The sequence below is a fragment of the Phyllobates terribilis genome, unplaced genomic scaffold (genome assembly GCF_046119375.1).
Source record: "Phyllobates terribilis strain yellow unplaced genomic scaffold, ASM4611937v1 Scaffold_3__8_contigs__length_932513732, whole genome shotgun sequence".
NCBI lineage: Eukaryota > Metazoa > Chordata > Amphibia > Anura > Dendrobatidae > Phyllobates > Phyllobates terribilis.
This window is the reverse complement of record NW_027362763.1, coordinates 711,965,233-711,989,471: the sequence shown is the minus strand read 5'-3', so window position 1 is coordinate 711,989,471 and position 24,239 is coordinate 711,965,233. Positions and strand designations below refer to the sequence as shown.

Genomic DNA, 24,239 nt, shown 5'->3' with positions numbered 1-24,239 from the left:
GACACATCTTTAAATTATTCTATTTTTTTAAGAAACCCCCCTACTGAAATGATTCTGCAATTTCTTTTTGCAACTTTTTAAAAATACATGCGTCAAAAAATACCTGGACCACTTCACGGTGCCCACTTTGACCAACAAAATAAGAAACTGTTGGATAAGGTAGAAAACAATAAAAAATTGTCAAAAGTAGAGATAAGTGAATTTATTCTAGTGGAATTCTACTCAATTTTACAAAAATCTGAATTCTGGAGAATGCATACTTTTTATTATTCAGCAAAAAGGGAGGCCGGCTGTGGAGTGACCTCCGGGAGCCCCAGCTTAGCGTTCATTCTAGGCCGAGACCTGTGGCCGCGAGCAAACCTCACAGGATCACTGCCCATGTGCATTGACATCCAGGGCCTGCTCAAGGTTGGAATTCCCAGCTTAGAGCTTACACTGGACTTGAGATGCGGCGTGACAGAGGTGCGAAGAACTGGACAATGGGCAAAGAGCTGTGAGTATGAGGTTTTTTAAACTTAAAAAGAAAAAAATATATATGGTATTCACCTCATTGCTCTCCTCTCTGGCCACCCCCATTGCTCCCTGTCCACTGTGTGGTTCTCCACATCTTTATTCCAGTGTTCACCATAGGCCTGGACTTCATGGAGCATGTGCAGTAAACTCTGGGGCCTGCGAGCTCACTGCAGATGGATGGAGCCTGCTCATGGCCAAAAATCCTGGTCTAGAGTGAATATGGGGCTGCAAATGTGTGGAGAACTGAACAGTAGGCAGGGAGTAGCGGAGACCACGGACAGGTGAGTGGTGAGGTGTGTATGAGTCTTATTTTATTATTTTTATATCTTACTTTTATTATGCTTCTGGGGAATGGATAGACCCCGGAGCATGATAGGAAACATTCAATTCAAATCACTTCGAATTTTCCAGCAAAATCTAAAAATTTGGCAAATTTGAATTTCGTCAGATTGACTTTAGTTACATATGTTTAAAAAAAATGGTGCATGCCATACCTTATATCTATTTTTTCTGACTCATATCTATCTAGTAATTTATCTATCAGTTGTGCAGAAGATTCCTATACACCATTTCCTTAAAGGGGTTGTCTGATACTTTTTTAAAGTTGCCCAATGTATTCAGCATTGGGCATAAGTTTCTCTGTAAATACCTTGTGCTGCAGATACTGTCTGTGAGCGGCGCTATCACTGGCCGCTCACAGGCATCACGTGACCCCCGGCTGCAGCCGGCTCTGACATCCGCTGACGTCACGACAAGTCCAGGCTGCAGCCGAGGGTCCCTCTTCCGCGTTCCACCGGTGGCTGCTGGGTTGTGGGTGGGGTTATTCCTCTGCGTCACACTCGGCATCCACCGCTCACTCTCCCTCTCCCCATTCATTGGGAAAGCACGCAGTGTATGCTGGGTGTGACGCGGGGAATAACCCCCCCACAACCCAGCAGCCACCGCGGGGACCCCAGCGCTGAGTCATGCCTCACTTATATCAGCGCGGGTCACGTGATGCCTGTGAGCGGCCACCAATAGCGCCGCTCACAGGCAGAAACAGCAACACAAGGTATTTACAAATTTACTAATGCCCACCTGCTGAATACATTGGGCAATTTAAAAAAAAGTACCGCACAACTTCTTTAATTTTGAGCTTTTTAGGGGGCAACTCTATTCCATTTATCTATCTGTCTATCTGTCTGTCTATCTTGCATTAACCTAAAAATGTCATGTGCCATGCAGATGTAGCAATGGCCATCTTTCAGATGGCAGACTCCTTTATTTAAGCATTCTACCACAGTGGGCTATACTCTTTATGATGAGCATATCAGGTACATCGTATATTATATACATGCACTTCATTTGTACTTCTATTCAACAATAAGAAATATTGTTCACATAGACACAAGACACATGATATACAGGGGGTTTCCTGGCAAGATTCCCAGCCAATCCCTTCCTGAAGTCATCTTGCTGTGGCCATACATGTGGTCGTACCTGTAGGCGTTGTAGAGGTTCCGCTTCTCATTCATGTTTTGACATTTGCCATCAACAGAACATTGAAGTGTAAAGTTCCTGGCAGGGAATTCCATAAAGCAGTCCTCATTGCTTGTACACGGTGTCTCCTCCATGCTCGCATCATCTAAGTCAGTCACTTTCAGTTCACCATCAACTATCACAAACTGACGAGGGCGGAAATCCAGCAATGTTATGGAGCCAAGCGGGGAATGGGCGAGGTAATGCAACAGTCGTACTAAGCTGAGGCAAATCTGCAATATACAACATTGTGGAATGGAACCGGATTACAGCTTTATTCTCACAATCACATTATTTTTCACAAAGCACAGTGAATGCATACAGTACTTATTGTTAGTATAGAGACTAAGCCCCACATAATGTTTCTTTATTGTATCTTGGTGTATTTTTTCATCTCTTTCTGCCCCTCTGTGCATCCAGCTTCACATAACAGAATGGTCACTCCTATTCTTATCCGCTAAAAATATATTTCCCAGCATCACCTTGCTTCTCTTCAGTGCTGCAGATCCATCCACCTCTTCTGTGTGCTCCTGACAAGCCCGACCTCTCTGATTTATCATCAAGATATTCTAAGTGTAGAATACACCATGTGATTCTATGCACTCTCTGATCCTGTATCCCTGCCTGACTGATTTTATCTTCTTCAATCTACATTGAAGAAGATAATGGGTTTTTCATCTGGTTTAATGAAAGAAAAACCCACAATGGTCACAGAAATAACTTGAATCTGACAAAAGTAATAATAAATTAAAAATCTATGAAAATGAACAAATGAAAGTCAGACATTGCTTTTCAACACTGCTTCCACAGAATTTAAAAAAAATTAAACTCATGAAATAGGCCTGGACAGAAATGATGGTACCCCTGAAAATAATGTGACAAAAGGGACATGTTAAATCAAGTTGTGTCCACTAATTAGCATCACAGGTGTCTACAATCTTGTAATCAGTCAGTGGGCCTGTATATAGGGCTACAGATACTCACTGTGCTGTTTGGTGACATGGTGTGTACCACAGTCAACATGGACCAGAAGAAGCAAAGGAAAGAGTTGTCTCAGGAGATTAGAAAGAAAATTATAGACCAGCATGTTAAAAGGTAAAGGTTATTAGACCATCTCCAAGCAGCTTGATGTTCCTGTGACTACAGTTGCACATATTATTCAGAAATTTAAGAACAATGGGACTGTAGCCAACCTCCCTGGACGTGGCCGCAGGGGGAAAATTGATGACAAATCAAAGAGATGGATAATACGAATGGTAACAAAAGAGCCCAGGATATCTTCTAAAGAGATTAAAGGTAAACTTCAAGCTCAAGGAACATCAGTGTCAGATCGCACCATCCATCGTTGTTTGACCCAAAGTGGACTTCATGGGAGACGACCAAGGAGGACACCATTGTTGAAAAAAAATCATAAAAAAGGCAGACTGGAATTTTCCAAACTACATGTTGACAAGCCACAAAGCTTCTGGAAGAATGTCCTATGGACAGATGAGACAGAAATGGAAGTTTTTGGCAAGGCACATCAGCTCTATGTTCACAGACGGAAAAATGAAGCATATGAAGAAAAGAACACTGTCCCTACTGTGAAACATGGCAGAGGCTTTGCTATGTTCTAGTGCTGCTTTGCAGCATCTGGCACAGTGTGTCTAGAATCTATGCAGGGTACAATGAAACCTCAAGACTATCAAGAGATTCTAGAGAGAAATGTGCTGCCCAGTGTCAGAAAGCTAGGTCTCAGTCGCAGGTCATGGGTCTTGCAACAGGATAATGACCCAAAACACACAGCTAAAAACACCCAAGAATGGTTAAGAGGAAAACATTGGACTATTCTGAAGTGGCCTTCTATGAGTCCTGACCTAAATCCTATTGAGCATCTTTGGAAAGAGCTGAAACATGCCGTCTGGAAAAGGCAACCTTCAAACACGAGACAACTAGAGAACTTGCTCATGAGGAGTGGGCCAAAATACCTGTCGAGAGGTGCAGAAGTCTCATTGACAGTTACATGATTCGTTTGATTGCAGTGATTGCCTCAAAAGGTTGTTCAACAAAATATTAAGTTAAGAAGAGTACCATCATTTCTGTCCAAGCCTATTTCATGAGTTTAATTTTTTTTTAAATTCTGTGGAAGCAGGGTTGAAAAGCAATGTCTGACTTTCATTTGTTCATTTTCATAGATTTTTAATTTATTATTACTTTTGTCAGATTCAAGTTATTTCTGTGACCATTGTGGGTTTTTCTTTCATTAAACAAGGGGTACCAATAATTTTGACCGCGTGTGTAGCTGCAGTGTGGTTTTACATAATTATTAGCTGGTTTATAGCAGAGCTCAACTCTCCTGCACTTCTCCACAGTAGAATTTGTAATTACTATGCAGTGCAAAGTGGTGTTTTTAGTTTGATGATGAGAAATGTGTGATGCGAAACTGCAAATGCTGTTCTATTGATAATCTTCTATAATATGTATTAACAGAAGAGCATTTACAGTTTCACATCACTGATCTCTCAGCAGCAGGCAGCAAACAGCTCCAAATCATCTCACCTCCTCTAACATAGCCCCATTCTGCAGTTTATCACTCCTCTCAGCCCCTCTATTTACAGACATATGCTGCAGTATATCACTCCTTTCAGCCTTTTTATCTACAGCCCCATGCTGTGGTATATCACTCATCTCAACCCCTTGTATACAGCTTTATTCTGCACTATATCACTACTTTCAGACCCACTATACTCTGCCCTATCCTGCAGTATATTAATCTTTTCAGTCCCATCTATACACACCCCAACTTGCTATACTGTATAAAACTTCTCTCAACTCCTCTAAACACAGCCCCATACTGTAGTATATCACTCATCTCAGCCCCCTATATACAGCCTCATTCTGCACTATATCACTACCTTCAGCTCCACTATACACTGCCCCATTCTGCAATATATAAATCTTTTCAGCCCCATCTATACACTGCCTCAAATTGTTATAAATATAACTTCTCTCAACCCCTCTAAACACAGCCCCATCTTGCAGTATCTCTCCTCTCAGTCCCTCTATATACAGCCCCATTCTACAGAACACCTCTTCTTTCAGCATCTCATTAACATCCTGTAGTACATGACACCTCTTAGCCCCTCTATATATCACACCTCTCAGCCCCTCTATATATCACACCTCTCAGCCCCTCTATGTATTTTGGATATAACCCTTTAAATACTATGTTCTGTTTTATAATTTGTAGGCCACATAAGCAAGCACAATATAAAAATGTAATTCATTGTGGGAAAACAGGATAACGTCATGTGTCCAACACATTTGGGATTATTTGTCAATGCTGTCTAATGCTTAAACAGTGCCAATTTTAAGTAGACAATCTTAAAATGCATCAAATGTATGCTGTTTGACAAATCACGCCCCTTTCCTGGTCAATCACATCTCTTTTCGACGAAGTCATGATCCCTTGTCTGACAAGTTGTACAAAGGGTCTAAAACACTAAATATAATAAAATAATAAATATGGTGCGAGTCGTGAAAGACGGTGTTTTGCTGCAAATTAGGCTAGAATTCTGCCGCTGTTAGCTTCATAAATATAACTTGAAATAACACAAAACCAACACACTCCTATTTCCAGTTGCTACTACAGTATGTAAAACTTTGGTCAAAACTAAACTAGTCTTTTCTTATAGACAATGCCTCCAGGTTTTTACTACCTCATCTAAGCATATTGTAAGGGTAGAGACCCTGATTCCAGCACTGGGTCACTTATACTGCACAATTATCATAATGAATGAACAAAACACTCAATTGTTGGGTGAAATAATTTTTTGGGCTGCACAAAAGATCATGGTTCCGGGCAGTGCACCATCCTTTGAAAACAGAACTTAAGCTGCTGAGAACAATGGCGGCCTATGTGCACTGAACGATCTTTTACAGAGTGATCAGTGCACATCTGTATCATGGTCTACCTGTGTAAACAGGCTATTAAATGACTGCCAAGCAGCAAGCATGTTGGCACACCGCATTGCCCAGTATAAACGATCCTTTACTATTCAGTTTGCAATAGTTTAATTTATTTTACTCACTTATATAGCGCCATTAATTCCACAGCGCTTTACAGACATTATCATCGCTGTACCCATTGGGGCTCACAATCTAAATTCCTTATCAGTATGTCTTTGGAGTGTGGGAGGAAACCGGAGAACCCGGAGGAAACCCACGCAAACAGATGTTGTTCTTGGTGGGATTTGAACCCAGGACCCCAGCACTCCAAAGCAGCAGTGCTAACCACTGAGCCATCGTGCTATAATTTTGATAAAACAGTGTTCTATCAGCGAGAGGTAATTACTGAGAGGACTAGCAAACCTGCAGCAATGTAGTCCACAATATTCATGAGCTCTCTCTATCGCCACACCCAATGACTGATTGGCATCTTTCTGCCTATGCACAGTGTACACAGAAACCTATCAATCAGTGGTGTGGGCGGGGTTATACAGAGCTAACCCAGGACAGAGCTAGCAGTTCTACAACAGATAAAACAGAGAAATTATCAAAACTACAGCAAGAAGCCCAGTACGTGATACATCAGTAGAATCAGAATCTCTGCCCCTACAATATGCTGCCTTCAGATGGGGCAGCAAAAACAAATTCCTTTTAAAGGGGTTGTCTGCATTTAAAAAAAAACTGGCCTAAAAACAGGCAATGTGATATACAGTATCAAGAGTATAACCAATACTCACTTATCAAATCCCCTTCTGCTCCAGTACCGACAGTCCAATAATCTCACCAATCTTTGTTTAATTGTCCAGCAAACGGTGACTTCACACACAGTCACATGATCACTGCAGCCAATCACTAGCCTCAATGGTCTCATGAAATTTAGAATAACTAACGCTAAGACCAGTGTTTAGATGCTGAGGTCGCATGGATGCATGGCGGCCAATCATTACTGTAGGGAAGTAAATGAAGACTGTTGGGGGCTATAGGGAGTTTGACAGGTGATTAATGGTTATTATTTATTTTAGCATGCTACCTACTTTTTTAAAAAATTCTGGACTAGTTAAATTAAGATAGTTAGACAATAGAGTTGTACGGGTCTGGTATGTTTGAAGGGGGCTTGATGGATCTATCATTGACATCCCATTCTTATCAGATTTATTGGAAGATTAATCTGCATATGTTTACACCAAGGGGTGCCACTTATACCCAGTTTAGTTTCAGTCTCTTGAACTGCGCAGAACTTCAGGGCCAGATTGGTGGAGTGGATAAGTATGTTAAATCTTTTCTAACCAGCTGTAATACTTCATCTGTCCTGTAGAAGTGCTGTAACTCATGCAGTCTGTTACCTAGTAGAAAATTAGATACCTCTTGCAGTTGGCTATGGGCATCCTTTTTCGAATGGATGAATGAAATTATTACATAAAATCTTTTCCTGCGATTTGTCTTTGTAATGTAGGAACTTTGAAGAAAAATGATACCGTTTTTCTTACAATAATAAAAATGGGAATCTTTTTATGAATCAAATTAAACTGTTCACTTACCCGAAATCTGTCCTCCCAAGAGGATTGCAAAAGCTGAATCATCTCTAGAGGGGAACCCAGTTCAATGATGGTTGTCAGGGTGTCAGAGATGTCATTGCTGTCTTGATAACAATGTCCATAAAGCTGAAAAATCACAATACAAGCAGATGAGATCAATCTGTATTACAGGTATGCAATACCAAAACAGTCTGCCTCAATTGTTTTTAATAAATACCTTAAACCTCTAGTTTAGGCATCGATGAAATGTGTTTCTGCTAAAATTGTCACTTCCAAAGCAGTTGGTGAAAGTAATCCAGTGGATCCATTCTACATGTACTTGAATAGTAGACCCAATGGATGACTCCAGATACAAAATTAGGGCAGGTGCAGACAAGCGTATTTGAGACGAGCGACTGAAATGCAATCGTACGATCCTTATGTCCTCCAACGTAATTTACTGGGGGACAGTCGCAAGGCTCCCATACACGTTAAATGGCTGAATGATCCCATCAAAGACAGAGGAAGTTAAATAATGTTACGATAATTGAGGTTAGATGTTTTTACCAATGTTACCAATAAATAAAATGAAATAAAAATAAATTAATTTTTTAGGTATTTATTGTATCATTAATTTAATATAGCCCATGATAGATACTTGTGAAGCAATGTAAATGCTTAAAGAAAAAGACTCATTAAAATTTTTATTTCGGAATTCCTCTTAATTACCTATGTAATGATGTGCAAGCGCATTAACATACTTGCTGTTTGCCGTCTTCTCCGGTTTCCAGAGCCGTTCCTGTCCCACGTGACTGCTCTTCAGCTTTGCTGGTGCACACATGGACCATTGTGTGGGTTGGTGCAACTACCATCAGTATAAGTCCATAGACTTACATTGAGAAAGTGATTTCCGGTGCACACTACAACCCCTGTATGAGCCATCTAATCTGTTAATCAGGTCACATGGGCCAGAAGAGGATCGGAGCGGCGCTGGAAACTGGGGAAGACGGCGATCGTTAAGTTCTGTAATACAGTTACGCACCATTACATAACGAGGGATAACAAAATAAACATTTTGATGAAACATCTTCTTAAATATTCCCTATTGGAAGGTTCTGTAAAAATCAGAATGCTCCTGCTTTGCTGCATTTTTTTTATTTTAGGCCTAACAGACTTTGGCATTTATGCAGCAAAACTAAAAAAACTCTGTTAATACATGACTCCTCTATGCATAACACGGCGGAATATGCTGTCGCAGTATATTAATACATGATAATTGGATAAATAATCAGACTCATAAAAATGCAATACCCAAATTCCATATTTTTGATATTTTGTATTAAATGTGACACTACAGAAACATTCCCTTCAGATTGGTAATATGAAATTAATTGCACCAGTGATCGGCTGCTGGGATTTCTGGTAACCTCTAATTTTGTTTCTTTCCTACATCTGTTTCAAGTACTGGGAAGTGTTTTCAGAGCAGATGAACAGTGGGTGTGCGCTCTTTTCTTTGGCCAATACCTGCAGAATAATTGTTTTAGATGTATTTTGAGATGGAGCAGTAATCACCGTATAGCGGTTATACAGAACAAGACAGAAATTGGAAAAGTAATTCCCATCATGGTCATTTCTCATTGACAAATATTAATACACTTTATGTCAATCGCCATAGCAGTCAGTCACGCATGGCCAGAAATGGTTTTGCTAGTCTGACAACTCACACCAAAAAGTCATTTAACGTCTGATTTCATTATTTTATATTTGATGTGTTTATGTGCAATTTTTTATCAAAAGGTAGCTTTTATTTTAGTAAATCTAGACCTCAAATTTGTTATATTGGGTCAAAAAAAGTTTCTTTGATTACTGTTCAGCGTTTTCTGCCTCAGAGGGCAGCAGCAGTAAAGACCCTGAACACATTGGGTTAGAGCCACTGATTTTTTGGAAAACCAGTTGAATAGAATTTATATTCGGGTCTCCAGATTCTCCCATGACAGATGCTAATGGAGGAAATAAGAATGGGGTAGATAAAAATAAAAAATAAAAATGCAGGTGTCTAGGGGAATCGGGAGAGATAAGTGAACACTATCTTGTGTGTATAGCCAATCTTCGAGTGGTTACTTTCAAGGGTATAAATATCACAGTGTTACACACCTGTCTGGGATCCACGCTTTGCCTCCCTGACTCTGGTCCGCTGAACTCAGTTGTGCTCAATGTTGGGCTTTGCAGGTGGTCTGGCGTGCTCCCATGTGATTATTTGCCTGGGCCTATATATGGCCTACCAAGACACACATCTGTGTCTTGGTATTAAGACTTTTAGTGTTCCTAAATCCTGTCTTTTTGTGCCCTCCAGCACCTCTGCTACCTGTTCTCGGTCTCCTGTCTGCTTGTGGCCTCCGGTACTTCTGCTACCTGTTTCTCAGTCATCTGTCTGCCTGAGGCCTCCAGTACCTCTGCTACCTGCTTCATGGTCTCCTGTCTGCTTGCGGCCTCCAGTACCTCTGCTACTTGCTTCACAGTCTCCTGTCTGCCTGCAGCCTCCAGTACCTCTGCTATGTGCTTCGCGGTATCCTGTCTGCCTGAGACCTTCAGTACCTCTGCTACCTGCTTCCTGGTCATATGTCTGCCTGAGGCCTCCAGTACCTCTGCTACCTGCTTCCCAGTCTCCTGTCTGCTTGTGGACTCCAGTACCTCTACTACCTGCTTCCCAGACTCCTGTCTGCTTGTGGTTTCCAGTACCTCTGCTACCTGCTTCACTGTCTCCTGTCTGCCTGCAGCCTCCAGTACCTCAGCAACGTGCTTCATGGTCTCCTGTCGGCCTGCAGCCTCCAGTACCTCTGTTATGTGCTTCGCGGTCTCCTGTCTGCCTGAGGCCTTCAGTACCTCTGCTACCTGCTTTGAGGTCTCATGTCTGCCTGCGGCTTCCAGTACCTCTGCTACCTGCTTCATGGTCTAATGCTACCTGATTCCCGGTCATCTGTCTGCCTGAGGCCTCCAGTACCTCTGCTACCTGCTTCCCGGTCTCTTGTCTGCCTGAGGCCTCCTGTACCTCTGCTACCTGCTTCCCCGTTATGTGTCTGCCTGCGGCCTCCAGTGCTTCTACTACCCGTTTCCCATGTGCCCCCCTTCCCTGCTGCACCAATGCCAGTTGCCTGTGTGCGACTTTGGGCTTGGAGGATCCATCTCACCAGATTAGCAAAAATACGCAGGTGCATACCATGCCTTTGGTGATTGACAGAGAGGTCCTACTCTGGTAGGTCCTTGGCTTTTAACAAAAGAGTGGCAAGAACCATCATAGTAAGCAACAAGGTAGTGGAAATTGGACCAAGAGTGATTTAAATGGAAACGAATAGTAATCATTTTATTCCTGGGTGGAAAAAGCTGCCACCAAAATGTCAAGCCCAGTTTGATCAGATGATACAGAAAGTAGTTCTTTACTATAATGCACTACTCTAGCTACTTAAAGGGGTTTTCTGGTTTGTACACGCACCATCCCCAGATTCAGCACTCAGTCTCCACCGCTGCTCCTATTGTCTGTTATTGTCTCCAGTGTTGACGTCATGTCGGCAGCACTGCAGCCAATCAGTGAGGTCTGCGGCTCTCAGCCATCAATTCAGGCAGAGCTACTGAGCTCACTCATTGGCTGCAGCGCTGTTGATGTGACATTAGCGCTGCAGACAATATCAGACACAGAGACAGCGGAGGAGACTCAGCACTGGATTTGGTCAGGGAGAGTAAAGCACCGTTTGTTATTTTTAAAACAAACTGCAGACAGGATAGGGGTTTTTCAAAACCAGAAAACCCTTTTAATAATGCTCCAAAACTAAAGAACCACCTTTGTTAACTGGAAAAAGTGCTAATAGGGTATATGAATTTGGGTTATCTAAACTAGACCAGTCTCAATGGCAAACAGCTTATCGTCTTGTGACCTGCTCCCAGCACCTCTAACAAAAAGCTGATTTTGCATGGTGCAACCATAGCCAACCAGGCCATTGAATTAAAAAATGTAGTATTACTTGGTAGTAGTGTTGAGCCACCCCCGTAGTGTTCGAGTTCGGTTCGGTTCGTCGAACACCCGTGTGTTCGCCAAACTGTTCGTCGAACACCTTCGAACACCGTTAAAACCAATGGCAGGCAAACAAAATCACATAGAAACACATAGAAAACACCTTCAAAGGTGTCCAAAAGCTGACAAACTGCTCAGAAGACACAACTAACACATGGAAAAGTGACAAGTACATATAGTCATGCAAAAAGAAAAGAGGTGGAGGAGTAAAAGGAGGGGGAGACACAGATATAGGCATGTCATGCCCTTCTAAAATCCAAAAAGTGAGAAGCCGACACGTTCAGTCCGCTCCTGCCCGTGCCACCTCCGTGTCGCCGGGTTTGTGCCAGAGCCGCGGTGAACCCTGACGGCCAGCCCCCCTCTCCCAATACTGGTGCCTGTCCGCTGGTGGGTCGAGCGAGCCCCCTGTGGTGGAGGCAGCTCTAAGCTTTTTAATTTAAATTGTCTCTCTAATTTGAATGAATACACTTTAAATCCATTTACAAGGATCTATTGGAGGGCAAGTCTCATGCCAGCAGCCGCGTAATTGCAGCTCCAGTAGCGTCCACTAAAGCTGCTGCAGTTAAAAAGCTTTTATAAGGATCGAGCTCGGCTGTCCACCGCAAGGCATCCTACTGCCAGTCCCAGCCCCTATGCCTTGGGGTGCCTCCTGATGCTCTTCACTGAGTATCCCGTGGTCCCGAATAGAGATGAGCGTTGTTCTACTCGAACTGTTCGCCAATCTCAAATTCGAGCTGTTTTGGGCGGTGTTCGAGCCGGTCGGCGAACACGAACAATTTGAGAAAAATTCGGCTGTTCGAGGTTATGTTCGATAACTGTTCGTGCACCAAAATCATAACTGGATTTTTTCTCAGTAATGATGAAAATTAATGTTAATACGCAGTTTGAGTGTACAGCGGGGCGGGGGGAGGGGCAGGGGATGGATCTCTGCAGGAACAATGAAGATCTCCATTTTTTTTTCTCTTTCCCGCATTTGCAGTGGGGAGGTGCAATCTGTCAGCCTATCAGCAGCACACACACGGAGCGAAGTGCTTTTTTTCACACAAGCAAGGGCATGTGTGATTGGCAGTGTATGTCACATGTCCTTGCCCTATAAGACCAAGCCATTTTCCCCGTCGCCACCATTTTCTCACTGCTGCAGCTGCGTTTTAGACGGCACCGCTGTTGCTGTGTGCGCTATACCTTGTTAATTTCAAGCCAATTTTCGCACAAATCTACAGATAGCTTGGGAGTAGGGAATAGTTGTGATTGCAGTCCTTTTAAGGACTAGGTTACAGCATTTCCTACGACTTTTATCAGGCAGGTCTGTGCTCTTAAATAGATAGATTGTGGGAGTAAAGACTAATTGTAATTGGAGTCCTTTTCAGGACTAGGTTACATCAGTTCCTATCAGTTTTTGCCAGGCAGGTCTGTGCCAGTGCTGTGCAAGTTTTTTTCACAGCATTTGGCTGAATCTAGCAAAGCTAATCCTTTTTGGCCTATTGCAGAGTGTGTTAGTCAGTGGAGTAGCCTATCTGTGTTGCAAGATATACCACCTGTGTATAGAATACCAATTTTTTTACTGCACCTAGTGAAGTAAAATCTTTTGGGCATAGCATCATTCTATTAGTCCATCTATACTGACCTCCATCAGGTTGCAAACTGAATATAATTTTTTTCTGCATCTAGCTCTGAAAAAATATTTGGGCTTCTAGCGGTGTGTGGGACTTGGTCTATTAGTCCATCTATACTGACCTCCATCAGGTTGCAAATTAAAAATAATTTTTTTCTGCATCTAGCTCTGAAAAAATATTTGGGCTTCTAGCAGTGTGTGGGACTTGGTCTATTAGTCCATCTATACTGACCTTCATCAGGATGCAAATTAAAAATAATTTTTTTCTTCATTTATCTCTGAAAAAATATTTGGGCTTCTAGCAGCGTGTGGGACTTGTTCTATTAGTCCATCTATACTGACCTCCATCAGGTTGCAAATTAAAAATAATTTTTTTCTGCATCTAGCTCTGAAAAAATATTTGGGCTTCTAGCAGTGTGTGGGACTTGGTCTATTAGTCCATCTATACTGACCTCCATCAGGTTGCAAATTAAAAATAATTTTTTTCTTCATTTAGCTCTGAAAAAATATTTGGGCTTCTAGCAGTGTGTGGGACTTGTTCTATTAGTCCTTCTATACTGACGTCCAGCAGGTTGCAAATTGAATATAATTTTTTTCTGCATCTAGCTCTGAAAAAATATTTGGGCTTCTAGCGGTGTGTGGGACTTGGTCTATTAGTCCATCTATACTGACCTCCATCAGGTTGCAAATTAAAAATAATTTTTTTCTGCATCTAGCTCTGAAAAAATATTTGGGCTTCTAGCAGTGTGTGGGACTTGGTCTATTAGTCCATCTATACTGACCTCCATCAGGTTGCAAATTAAAAATAATTTTTTTCTTCATTTAGCTCTGAAAAAATATTTGGGCTTCTAGCAGTGTGTGGGACTTGTTCTATTAGTCCTTCTATACTGACGTCCAGCAGGTTGCAAATTGAATATAATTTTTTTCTGCATCTAGCTCTGAAAAAATATTTGGGCTTCTAGCGGTGTGTGGCACTTGGTCTATTAGTCCATCTATACTGACCTCCATCAGGTTGCAAATTAAAAATAATTTTTTTCTGCATCTAGCTCTGAAAAAATATTTGGGCTTCTAGCAGTGTGTGGGACTTGGTCTATTAGTCCATCTATACTGACCTCCATCAGGTTGCAAATTGAATAAAAAAATTTTCTGCATCTAGCTCTGAAAAAATATTTGGGCTTCTAGCGGTGTGTGGGACTTGGTCTATTAGTCCATCTATACTGACCTCCATCAGGTTGCAAATTAAAAATAATTTTTTTCTGCATCTAGCTCTGAAAAAATATTTGGGCTTCTAGCAGTGTGTGGGACTTGGTCTATTAGTCCATCTATACTGACCTCCATCAGGTTGCAAATTGAATAAAAAAATTTTCTGCATCTAGCTCTGAAAAAATATTTGGGCTTCTAGCGGTGTGTGGGACTTGGTCTATTAGTCCATCTATACTGACCTCCATCAGGTTGCAAATTGAATAAAAAAAATTTCTGCATCTAGCTCTGAAAAAATATTTGGGCTTCTAGCGGTGTGTGGGACTTGGTCTATTAGTCCATCTATACTGACCTCCATCAGGTTGCAAATTAAAAATAATTTTTTTCTGCATCTAACCCAGCCAATAGTTTTGGCCTAATACCACAGTTTGGCCACTCAGCTCTGCTCGGTTACCATCCATTGTTTTTTTGTGCAAACAACTCCAGAGTTGTGAATTAGTTAACCACCAAAATGAGTGGAAAAAGGCCTGCTGCTGGTGGAAAGGGGAATAGGCGTGTTGGGAAGGGGAAAAAAGGTTGTGTCCGTGGGGTAGGTGCAGAAGAAAGACCATCTTCCAGCCAAACTAAAATGTCTACTTCTTTTAGCGGACAATGTGATAAGATCCCTTTCTTACGGCCACGCCAATCGCTACAAATTCCAGATGAGGCACAAAAACAGCAGGTGCTTCAACGGATATCAAGTGCTCCTTTAAGTGGGCTCTCCTCCACATCAACTTCAACATCACAAATACTCCAGTCCTCAAAGGTGTCACCCAAATCGCACTTGCTTCCTCACAGCTCCCAAATCTCCAGCTGCCCGTCTGAGTATGAGGTAGAACAGATGGTTGAGTCTGCAGAGCTGTTTACTCATACTATAGCCTGGGAATCAGAGGTCGACTCCAGCGCTTCTGTGAATCCAGACGAGGAAATGATCTGCACTGATGACCAGAATCTTTATGAGTCGGATCCAGGACCAGACGCAGAAGGTTCTGACCATAATGTAGACCCTCATTCCCAAACTGTAACTCCTGTTGGTGGAGACAATGAGGAAGACGATGATAAGACTCAAATACCTGATTGGAGCGACAACTTTAGTTTTTTGTCAGGGCAGGAACAGGTTGGCTCTGAGGACGACGGGTGTGATAACGCACAGGGTGATGATGATGAGGTCGGAGATCCCACTTACTGTCAACCCACAGTCAGCCAAGAGATGAGGTCAGCAGAGGAGGTGGAGGAAGATGCTAGTGACGACGAGGTCAGGTTGCGCCTTCCTGGACAGAGACGTAGTACTGGAAGCACGTCAACAACTGCATCCTCAAACACAACTCTGCCTCTCACCACAAGTCGTGGTGGCTCTTCAGGTCGCATGGGTGCTAAGCCTTGCATAGCCTGGGCATTTTTTCAGATCGATAAAGATGACCCAACTCGTGTTATCTGTAACATTTGTCAGCAAAAGCTAAGTAGAGGCCAAAAAATACATAGTTTGAGTACTTCATGCATGAACCGGCACATGGACATGAAGCATAAGTTGCAGTGGGAAGCTCAGTGTGCTACAATGCGGTCTAGCCGGCCGGGCCAACCACCGTCTGCCATATCTTGTGCATCCGCGGCCTCTTCATCCTCTGTGACTGGGGGGACAGCAGTCACACCTGTTTTGGGGCGCAGACCTGCCACCTCTTTACCCGCAACAGCCAGCGTGATTGGCAGGTCATCATTTTCTTTGGAGGTGGTAACACCAGCTGGTCTTGAGCGCTGTCCGACATCGATAGCACCACCTTTGGATCAAGGCAACCTAACATGTCCGCCTGCATCTTCCTCACAGACCGGCAGTTTGCCGGGGACACCCTTATCAACCCCGTCTAAGCACAATAGCCAGCCCTCGGTCCCTCAGATGTGGACAAGTAAAAGACCATTTCCTCCTAGCCATGAGAAAGCTAAGAGGTTGAATTTCACCATCTGCAAGCTCTTGGCTACAGAAATGCTGCCTTTTCGCCTGGTGGACACAGAGGATTTTCGAGACCTTATGTCCGTCGCAGTGCCCCAGTACCAGATGCCCAGTCGGCACTACTTCTCAAAGAAAGGTGTGCCTGCGCTCCACCAGCATGTCGCACACAACATCACCGCTTCTTTGAGAAACTCTGTGTGTGACAGGGTGCATTTCACCACAGACACTTGGACGAGTAGGCATGGACAGGGGCGTTACATGTCGCTGACTGGGCACTGGGTAACTATGGTGACAGCAGGACAAGGGGCTGCTGTCCAAGTCTTGCCGTCCCCACGAGTTGTGCGTCAATCCTCTTTATGTCATTTTTCCTCCACTGCTTCTGCCTCCTCAACCTCCTCTCGGTCTTCCACCTGCACCCAAAGCCTGTCTGGTCATGCCACAAGCTTTCTAACTGCGCAGAAGGGATCCTGCACACCTCCTTACTATGCTGGCAGTAGGGCTCAACGTCATCAGGCGGTTTTTACATTGAAATGTCTGGGAAATGTGAGTCACACAGCTGAGGAGTTGTGGTCAGCTCTGGAGAACCAATTTCATGAATGGTTGTCTCCACTGGACCTGAAACCAGGGAAGGCCGTGTGCGACAATGCTGCAAACCTGGGTGCGGCCCTTCGCCGGGGCAATGTCACACACGTGCCTTGTATGGCTCACGTGTTGAACCTGGTTGTCCAGCAATTTTTAGCCCACTATCCCAGACTAGATGGCCTTCTGCAGAGGGCACGGTCGCTGTGTGCTCACTTCCGCCGTTCGCATCCCGCAGCTCAGCGACTTACATCTCTACAGAAGTCGTTGGGCCTGCCACTTCACCGGCTAAAATGCGATGTGCCTACCCGGTGGAATTCAACTCTGCACATGTTGCAGCGACTGTGGCAGCACCGACAAGCCCTGGTGCAATACGTTCTGACGTATAGCCTGGGCCAACGAGATTCAGAGGTGGGGCAAATCACGCTGGAGGAGTGGTCTCAGATCAGGGACCTATGCACCCTTCTGCACAGTTTTGAAATGGCAACGAAGATGTTTAGTGCTGACGATACCATTATCAGCATGACTATTCCGGTGATTTACATGCTGGAGCACATGTTAAACAGAATTCGGAGTCAGGTGGTGGCACAAGAGGAGGTGGAGGAAGTAGAGGAGGAGGAGTTGTATGCGGAAGGGCTAACATCTGCAAGGTCCAGACGGTCGGCAGCACCAAGGCGGCAGGCATGTGAGGGTGGGGGAGATGATTTTACCAGGGCGCATGGTAGCAGCCAAACTAGTGAGGAAGGTGCAGGAGCCCAGGAAGAAGTGGAGGACGAACTGATGGAAGACTCATCAGATGAGGGAGACCTTGATCACATTTCTGTTGTGCGAGGTTGGGGGGAGAGGACAGAGGAAGGAAGCATGATTGCTACCTCGCCACCAACACAACAGGGACTTGGTGCTCCTGGATGCGCAACACACATGAGTGCCTTCTTGCTGCACTACCTGCAACATGACCCTCGAATTGTGAGAATTAGAAATAATCCTGACTACTGGGTTGCCACACTGTTAGATCCCCGGTACAAAAGTAAATTTGCAGAAATTATTCCTGCCATAGAAAGGGATGCACGCATGCAGGAGTATCAGCAGAGACTGTTGCAGAATCTTACATGTGCTTTTCCACAAAATACCAGTGGTGCACGTAGTGAATCTCACAGTTCCAACTTGCCAACCGTGGGACCGTCAAGTGTTCAGCACTCAAACCGTAACAGAACCACAGTATCTGCTGGTAACATCAATTTTGCGGAATCATTTCACCACTTTTTTAGCCCATCCTTTGCAAGGCCACAGGAGACAAGAAGTCTGACACATAGTCAACGCCTAGAGACGATGGTACAGGAGTATCTCCAAGTAAACATTGAAGCCACGACTGTGTCACTGGACCCTTGCTCTTTTTGGGCTTCCAATCTGGATAAATGGCCGGAGCTAGCCACTTACGCCTTGGAGATCTTGTCATGCCCCGCAGCCAGCGTTCTGTCTGAACGTGTGTTCAGCGCTGCTGGTGGTGTGCTGACAGATAAGCGCACGCGGCTCTCCACTGATAATGTAGACAGACTCACGTTCATAAAGATGAACAAATCATGGATCCGAAACAACTTTTCTACCCCTGTGTCATCCTGGGGAGAGTAAAAGCTTGATGATTGGTTAAAATCACCCTACCAACCGTTTTAAGCTTTCAAATTACTAATCATGTTTATCTGTTTCTTGACTGGAAAATAATTTGGGCTTTGTAGCAGTGTGCAGCACTGATCCTATTAGGCCATCTATAATAAGCTTCACCAGATTTAAAATTAAAAATAATTTTTAGCTGCATCTAGCCCGGAAAATAATTTTGGGGCTCCGAGATGCGCAAGACACATAAGTGCCTTCTTGCTGCACTACCTGCAGCATGACCCTCATATTGTCAGAATTCGAAGTAATCATGACTACTGGGTTGCCACACTCTTAGATCCCCCAAACTTTTCGATCAACCTTTTCATTTTAATAAAGACCAAAAAAATGGTCATTTTTGAAATTATAAGCATTAGCAGGTTGTTAGAAACTGAAATCAAACAGTTTTCAACTCAAAACTTTATTCTAGGTGATGTTACATTTTCACATAGGACCCCTTGTTCGAAAGGAGCTTCTGAACTCTCTCGTCCATTGAATTTGTCAGGTTTTGGATGGTTTCTGCTTCAATTGTTTTGCATGAGGACAGAATACCCTCCCAGAGCTGTTGCTTAGATGTGAACTGCCTCCCGCCATCATAGACACTCCTTTTAATGATGCTCCAAAGGTTCTGAATGGGGTAGAGGTCAGGGGAGCATGGGGGTCACACCATAAGTTTGTCCCCTTTTATGCCCATATCAGCCAGAGATGCAGATGTTTTATGTGCAGCATGAGATGGTGCATTATCATGCAGAAAAATGATCTTGCTGTGAAATACACGGTTCTTCTTCTTGAACCATGGCAGGAAGTGCTGTTTGAGAAAATCCACATACATTATGGAGTTCATCTTTAGCGCCTTCAGGGATCCTAAAGGGGCCGACAATCTCTCTCCCCATGATTCCAGCCCAAAACATTACTCCACCTCCTCCTTGTTGGCGCTGTAGCCGTGTTTGCGTGGGGTGTCCATCAACCAGCCATCCTCCACTCCATTCATCTGGACCATCGAGCGCTGCACGGCACTCATCCGTGAACAAAACAGTTTTGAAATCAGTCTTCATGTAATGTTTGGCCCACTGGAGCCGTTTCTGCTTGTGTGAAGTGGATAGAGGAGGTCGACAGGATGGCGTATGCACAGCTGCAAACCTCTGAAGGACCCTGCATCTTGTTGTTCGGGGGACGTTGGAGGCACAAGCAGCTTCAAAAACTTGTCTGCTGCTATGACAAGGCTTTTTTGCCGCTGCTCTTTCAACCTGACGTAATTGCCTGTAGGAAAGAGTCCTCAATTTGCCCTTATCAGCACGCACACGTGTGTACTGTGAATCAGCTACATACTTCTTGATTGCCAAGACACTTCATCCTGATCATCGCACAATGTTGATTGTAGTCATGCCTTGACCTAAACACTCCACAATTTGTTGCTTCTCAGCAGCCGACACATCCTTTTTCTTTCCCATTTTGGCAGAAAATGTAGGCTGCTTAATAATGTGAGAGAGCCTTCTTAAGTAGTCTTGCCTTTATTGGACACACCTGCCAAACTAATTAGCACAGGTGTCTGCAATTGCTTACAGTGATATAAAGAGCCCTGACACACATCACCATCAATGAGTTTAACTGACAAACAAACAAATTCTTCCCTTATCACTCCTAAACACTTTTTGCATAATAATTTGGAACGCGGTGTACATGTGCTTTTCCACAAAACACCAGTGGTTCACGTAGTGAATCTTACAGTTCTAACTTGCCAACCGTGGTCTGTATGGAATTGTTCAATAAAGGGCCCAAAATTAAGATAACATAGATCGGAGAGGTCTCTATGAATAGGAATTCCTAAGTATTTGATACCCTGTGAGGGCCAGGCAAAGGGAAAGTTGGACTGGATGGAATCCTATATGGATTTAGGGAGGGAGACATCGAGGGCCTCAGACTTCGCTGCATTGATTTTAAAATTTTACCATGTAACAAAGTGATTTATTTCAGCCATAACAGCAGGGATGGATATATGTGATTGAGTGATATATACTAGGACATCATCAGCAAATAGAGAGCACTTGTACTCGGTGCCTCCCACCTCAATCCACCTAATATTGGGGTTATGGCGAATTGATGAGAGCAGGTGCTCCGTCACTAGGATGTATAAGAGAGGGGACAGAGGACATCCCTGCCTTGTCCCATTGGTGATTGTGAAAGGTGATGAAAATGTTCTGACGCACCCCCTGGGCCTTGGGACACCCGGAGCCGGACCCTTTTTGGTGGATGCTGGTGGTTGTAGTCTTCGTGGCGGCGATCCGGTTCCGTGGCTCAGGGCGGTCAAACCAGTGGCGACTACGCCACCCGTGGATTGCGGTCAGAGTGAACCGCCGCTACAGGGCAGACCGCTAAGGCTGGTGTTGTGGGTGCAGCAGAGCGTAGCATAACTCCCCACGGGAGGAGTATAGCCTCAGGGCAGTGTATGCGGAGGATGGGGGTGATGGTGCAGGGCAGCAGCAGTAACGACACGGAGTCAGTGATGCAGTCCAGGGCCTTTACTCACAGTTCTTATTATCCAGACCACGTCTGCAGGTAACGGCTGCCCACGTCGTTCTGTGCTCACCAGGTGAGGGGCCTCACCAGGTGAGGGGCTCAGACAACTCCCAGATAACTTTGGAGCGCTTCACAGGACCCCCTTTGTGTGTCCTTTGTCTGGCCTTTCTTACCAACACTTCTGTCCGGCTGCCTCGGGCCTCCTCTTGGTAAACTTGACGCCAGTTTCCCTGACCCTATGTGGTGCCTTCCTAGCGGGTGGAGCAAGGGGCTGCGCCACATAAAATGTCAGAGCCTCCGGTTTCTAGCTGAGGGTCGTTTCCTGCCTCCACTAGTTCGGGGACTGGTCTCCCCCTTTGGCCTGGCCCCTCCACGCAGGTGGATTCGGGCGTGCGGTGGCGACTCGCCCGTCCGCACCCCTGGGATCCCTTCATTCCTCGTTCCTGGAGCCTTCTCCGCTCCTCTTCCTTCCTTCTCCCTCTTGCAGGCCTGGGCCTCTGTTACTAGGCCCGCCTCCGGAGCAGAGCTCATGCAGAGCCCCTGCTCCCTGCCACTTCTGCTCAGACTTCTCTGCACTGAACTAAGATGGTGCCCACCTTTTATACTCCCTTCTCAATGCACCCAGGAACTGCTTCCTCCCTGCTCCTGCACTGCAGGGTTCCCCTTCCTCAGTGTTCCCTCCCCCCACTCCAGCCAGGGACAGGGACTGTCGTGCCCATCTCAGGGGCATATTGGTCGCCCTGCCCCACGGCAATGTGGTGTAATGCATGCAGGTGTCGGGTCCTGATCCACACTCCATCCTTATCTGAGAGTGAGATATCACACCTCTGGGTGAGGTGCAATACGTCTGTAGCAACCGAGCCCTCGGTGCTACAGTTCCATTTATCTTCAGCCTAGGTGACGTATTGTGATACAGGGCCGTGATTTTGGCTATAAAAGGGTCCCCTAGACCCCTACCCCAAGCTTTTTAAGAGAATCATATATGGCGTGCCAGGAGACTCTATGGAATGCTTTCTCAGCATCCAACGAGAGTATCTACTTACAAATTTTTAACTGCATCTAGCCCAGGAAATACTTTGTGCCTAGTAGCAGTGTCTGCTAGTCAGCGGATTATCCCGGCTGTTAAGCAATCTACACCACCTGTAGTTTGGACACTTAATTTTTTCAATGATGTAAGTCGCTGAGCTGCGGGATGCGAACGGCGGAAGTGAGCACACAGCGACCGTGCCCTCTGCAGAAGGCCATCTAGTCTGGGATAGTGGGCTAAAAATTGCTGGACAACCAGGTTCAACACGTGAGCCACACAAGGCACGTGTGTGACATTGCCCCGGCGAAGGGCCGCACACAGGTTTGCAGCATTGTCGCACACGGCCTTCCCTGGTTTCAGGTCCAGTGGAGACAACCATTCATGAAATTGGTTCTCAAGAGCTGACCACAACTCCTCAGCTGTGTGACTCACATTTCCCAGACATTTCAAAGTAAAAACCGCCTGATGACATTGAGCCCTACTGCCAGCATAGTAAGGAGGTGTGCAGGATCCCTTCTGCGCAGTTAGAAAGCTTGTGGCATGACCAGACAGGCTTTGGGTGCAGGTGGAAGACCGAGAGGTGGTTGAGGAGGCAGAAGCAGTGGAGGAACTTTGACATAAAGAGGATTGACGCACAACTCATGGGGACGGCAAGACTTGGATAGCAGCACCTTGTCCTGCTGTCACCATAGTTACCCAGTGCCCAGTCAGCGACATGTAACGCCCCTGTCCATGCCTACTCGTCCAAGTGTCTGTGGTGAAATGCACCCTGTCACACACAGAGTTTCTCAAAGAAGCGGTGATGTTGTGTGCGACATGCTGGTGGAGCGCAGGCACACCTTTCTTTGAGAAGTAGTGCCGACTGGGCATCTGGTACTGGGGCACTGCGACGGACATAAGGTCTCGAAAATCCTCTGTGTCCACCAGGCGGAAAGGCAGCATTTCTGTAGCCAAGAGCTTGCAGATGGTGAAATTCAACCTCTTAGCTTTCTCATGGCTAGGAGGAAATAGTCTTTAACTTGTCCACATCTGAGGGACCGAGGGCTGGCTATTGTGCTTAGACAGGGTTGATAAGGGTGTCCCCGGCAAACTGCCGGTCTGTGAGGAAGATGCAGGCGGACATGTCAGGTTGCCTTGATCCAAAGGTGGTGCTATCGATGTCGGACAGCGCTCAACACCAGCAGGTGTTACCACATCCAAAGAAAATGATGACCTGCCAATCACGCTGGCTGTTGCGGGTAAAGAGGTGGCAGGTCTGCGCCCCAAAACAGGTGTGACTGCTGTCCCCCCAGTCACAGAGGATGAAGAGGCCGCGGATGCACAAGATATGGCAGACGGTGGTTGGCTCGGCCGGCTAGACCGCATTGTAGCACACTGAGCTTCCCACTGCAACTTATGCTTCATGTCCATGTGCCGGTTCATGCATGAAGTACTCAAACTATGTATTTTTTGGCCTCTACTTAGCTTTTGCTGACAAATGTTACAGATAACACGAGTTGGGTCATCTTTATCGATCTGAAAAAATGCCCAGGCTATGCAAGGCTTAGCACCCATGCGGCCTGAAGAGCCACCACGACTTGTGGTGAGAGGCAGAGTTGTGTTTGAGGATGCAGTTGTTGACGTGCTTCCAGTACTACGTCTCTGTCCAGGAAGGCGCAACCTGACCTCGTCGTCACTAGCATCTTCCTCCACCTCCTCTGTTGACCTCATCTCTTGGCTGACTGTGGGTTGACAGTAAGTGGGATCTCCAACCTCATCATCATCACCCTGTGCGTTATCACACCCGTCGTCCTCAGAGCCAACCTGTTCCTGCCCTGACAAAAAACTAAAGTTGTCGCTCCAATCAGGTATTTGAGTCTCATCATCGTCTTCCTCATTGTCTCCACCAACAGGAGTTACAGTTTGGGAATGAGGGTCTACATTATGGTCAGAACCTTCTGCGTCTGGTCCTGGATCCGACTCATAAAGATTCTGGGCATCAGTGCAGATCATTTCCTCGTCTGGATTCACAGAAGCGCTGGAGTCGACCTCTGATTCCCAGGCTATAGTATGAGTAAACAGCTCTGCAGACT

The 24,239-nt window shown here is 45.1% G+C and overlaps 1 protein-coding gene across 1 annotated transcript in view; it reads right to left on the bottom strand.

Moving 5' to 3' along the window:
* Positions 1-24,239, bottom strand: part of PKDCC (protein kinase domain containing, cytoplasmic) — a 127,403-nt gene that overhangs the window by 68,547 nt on the left and 34,617 nt on the right. The window contains exons 2-3 of the mRNA XM_073673309.1: positions 7,557-7,679; positions 1,993-2,264 (exon numbers count right to left, since the gene is read on the bottom strand). Of these exons, the coding sequence (XP_073529410.1) occupies positions 1,993-2,264; positions 7,557-7,679 (395 nt within the window). The remainder of the gene's footprint in view (positions 1-1,992; positions 2,265-7,556; positions 7,680-24,239) is intronic.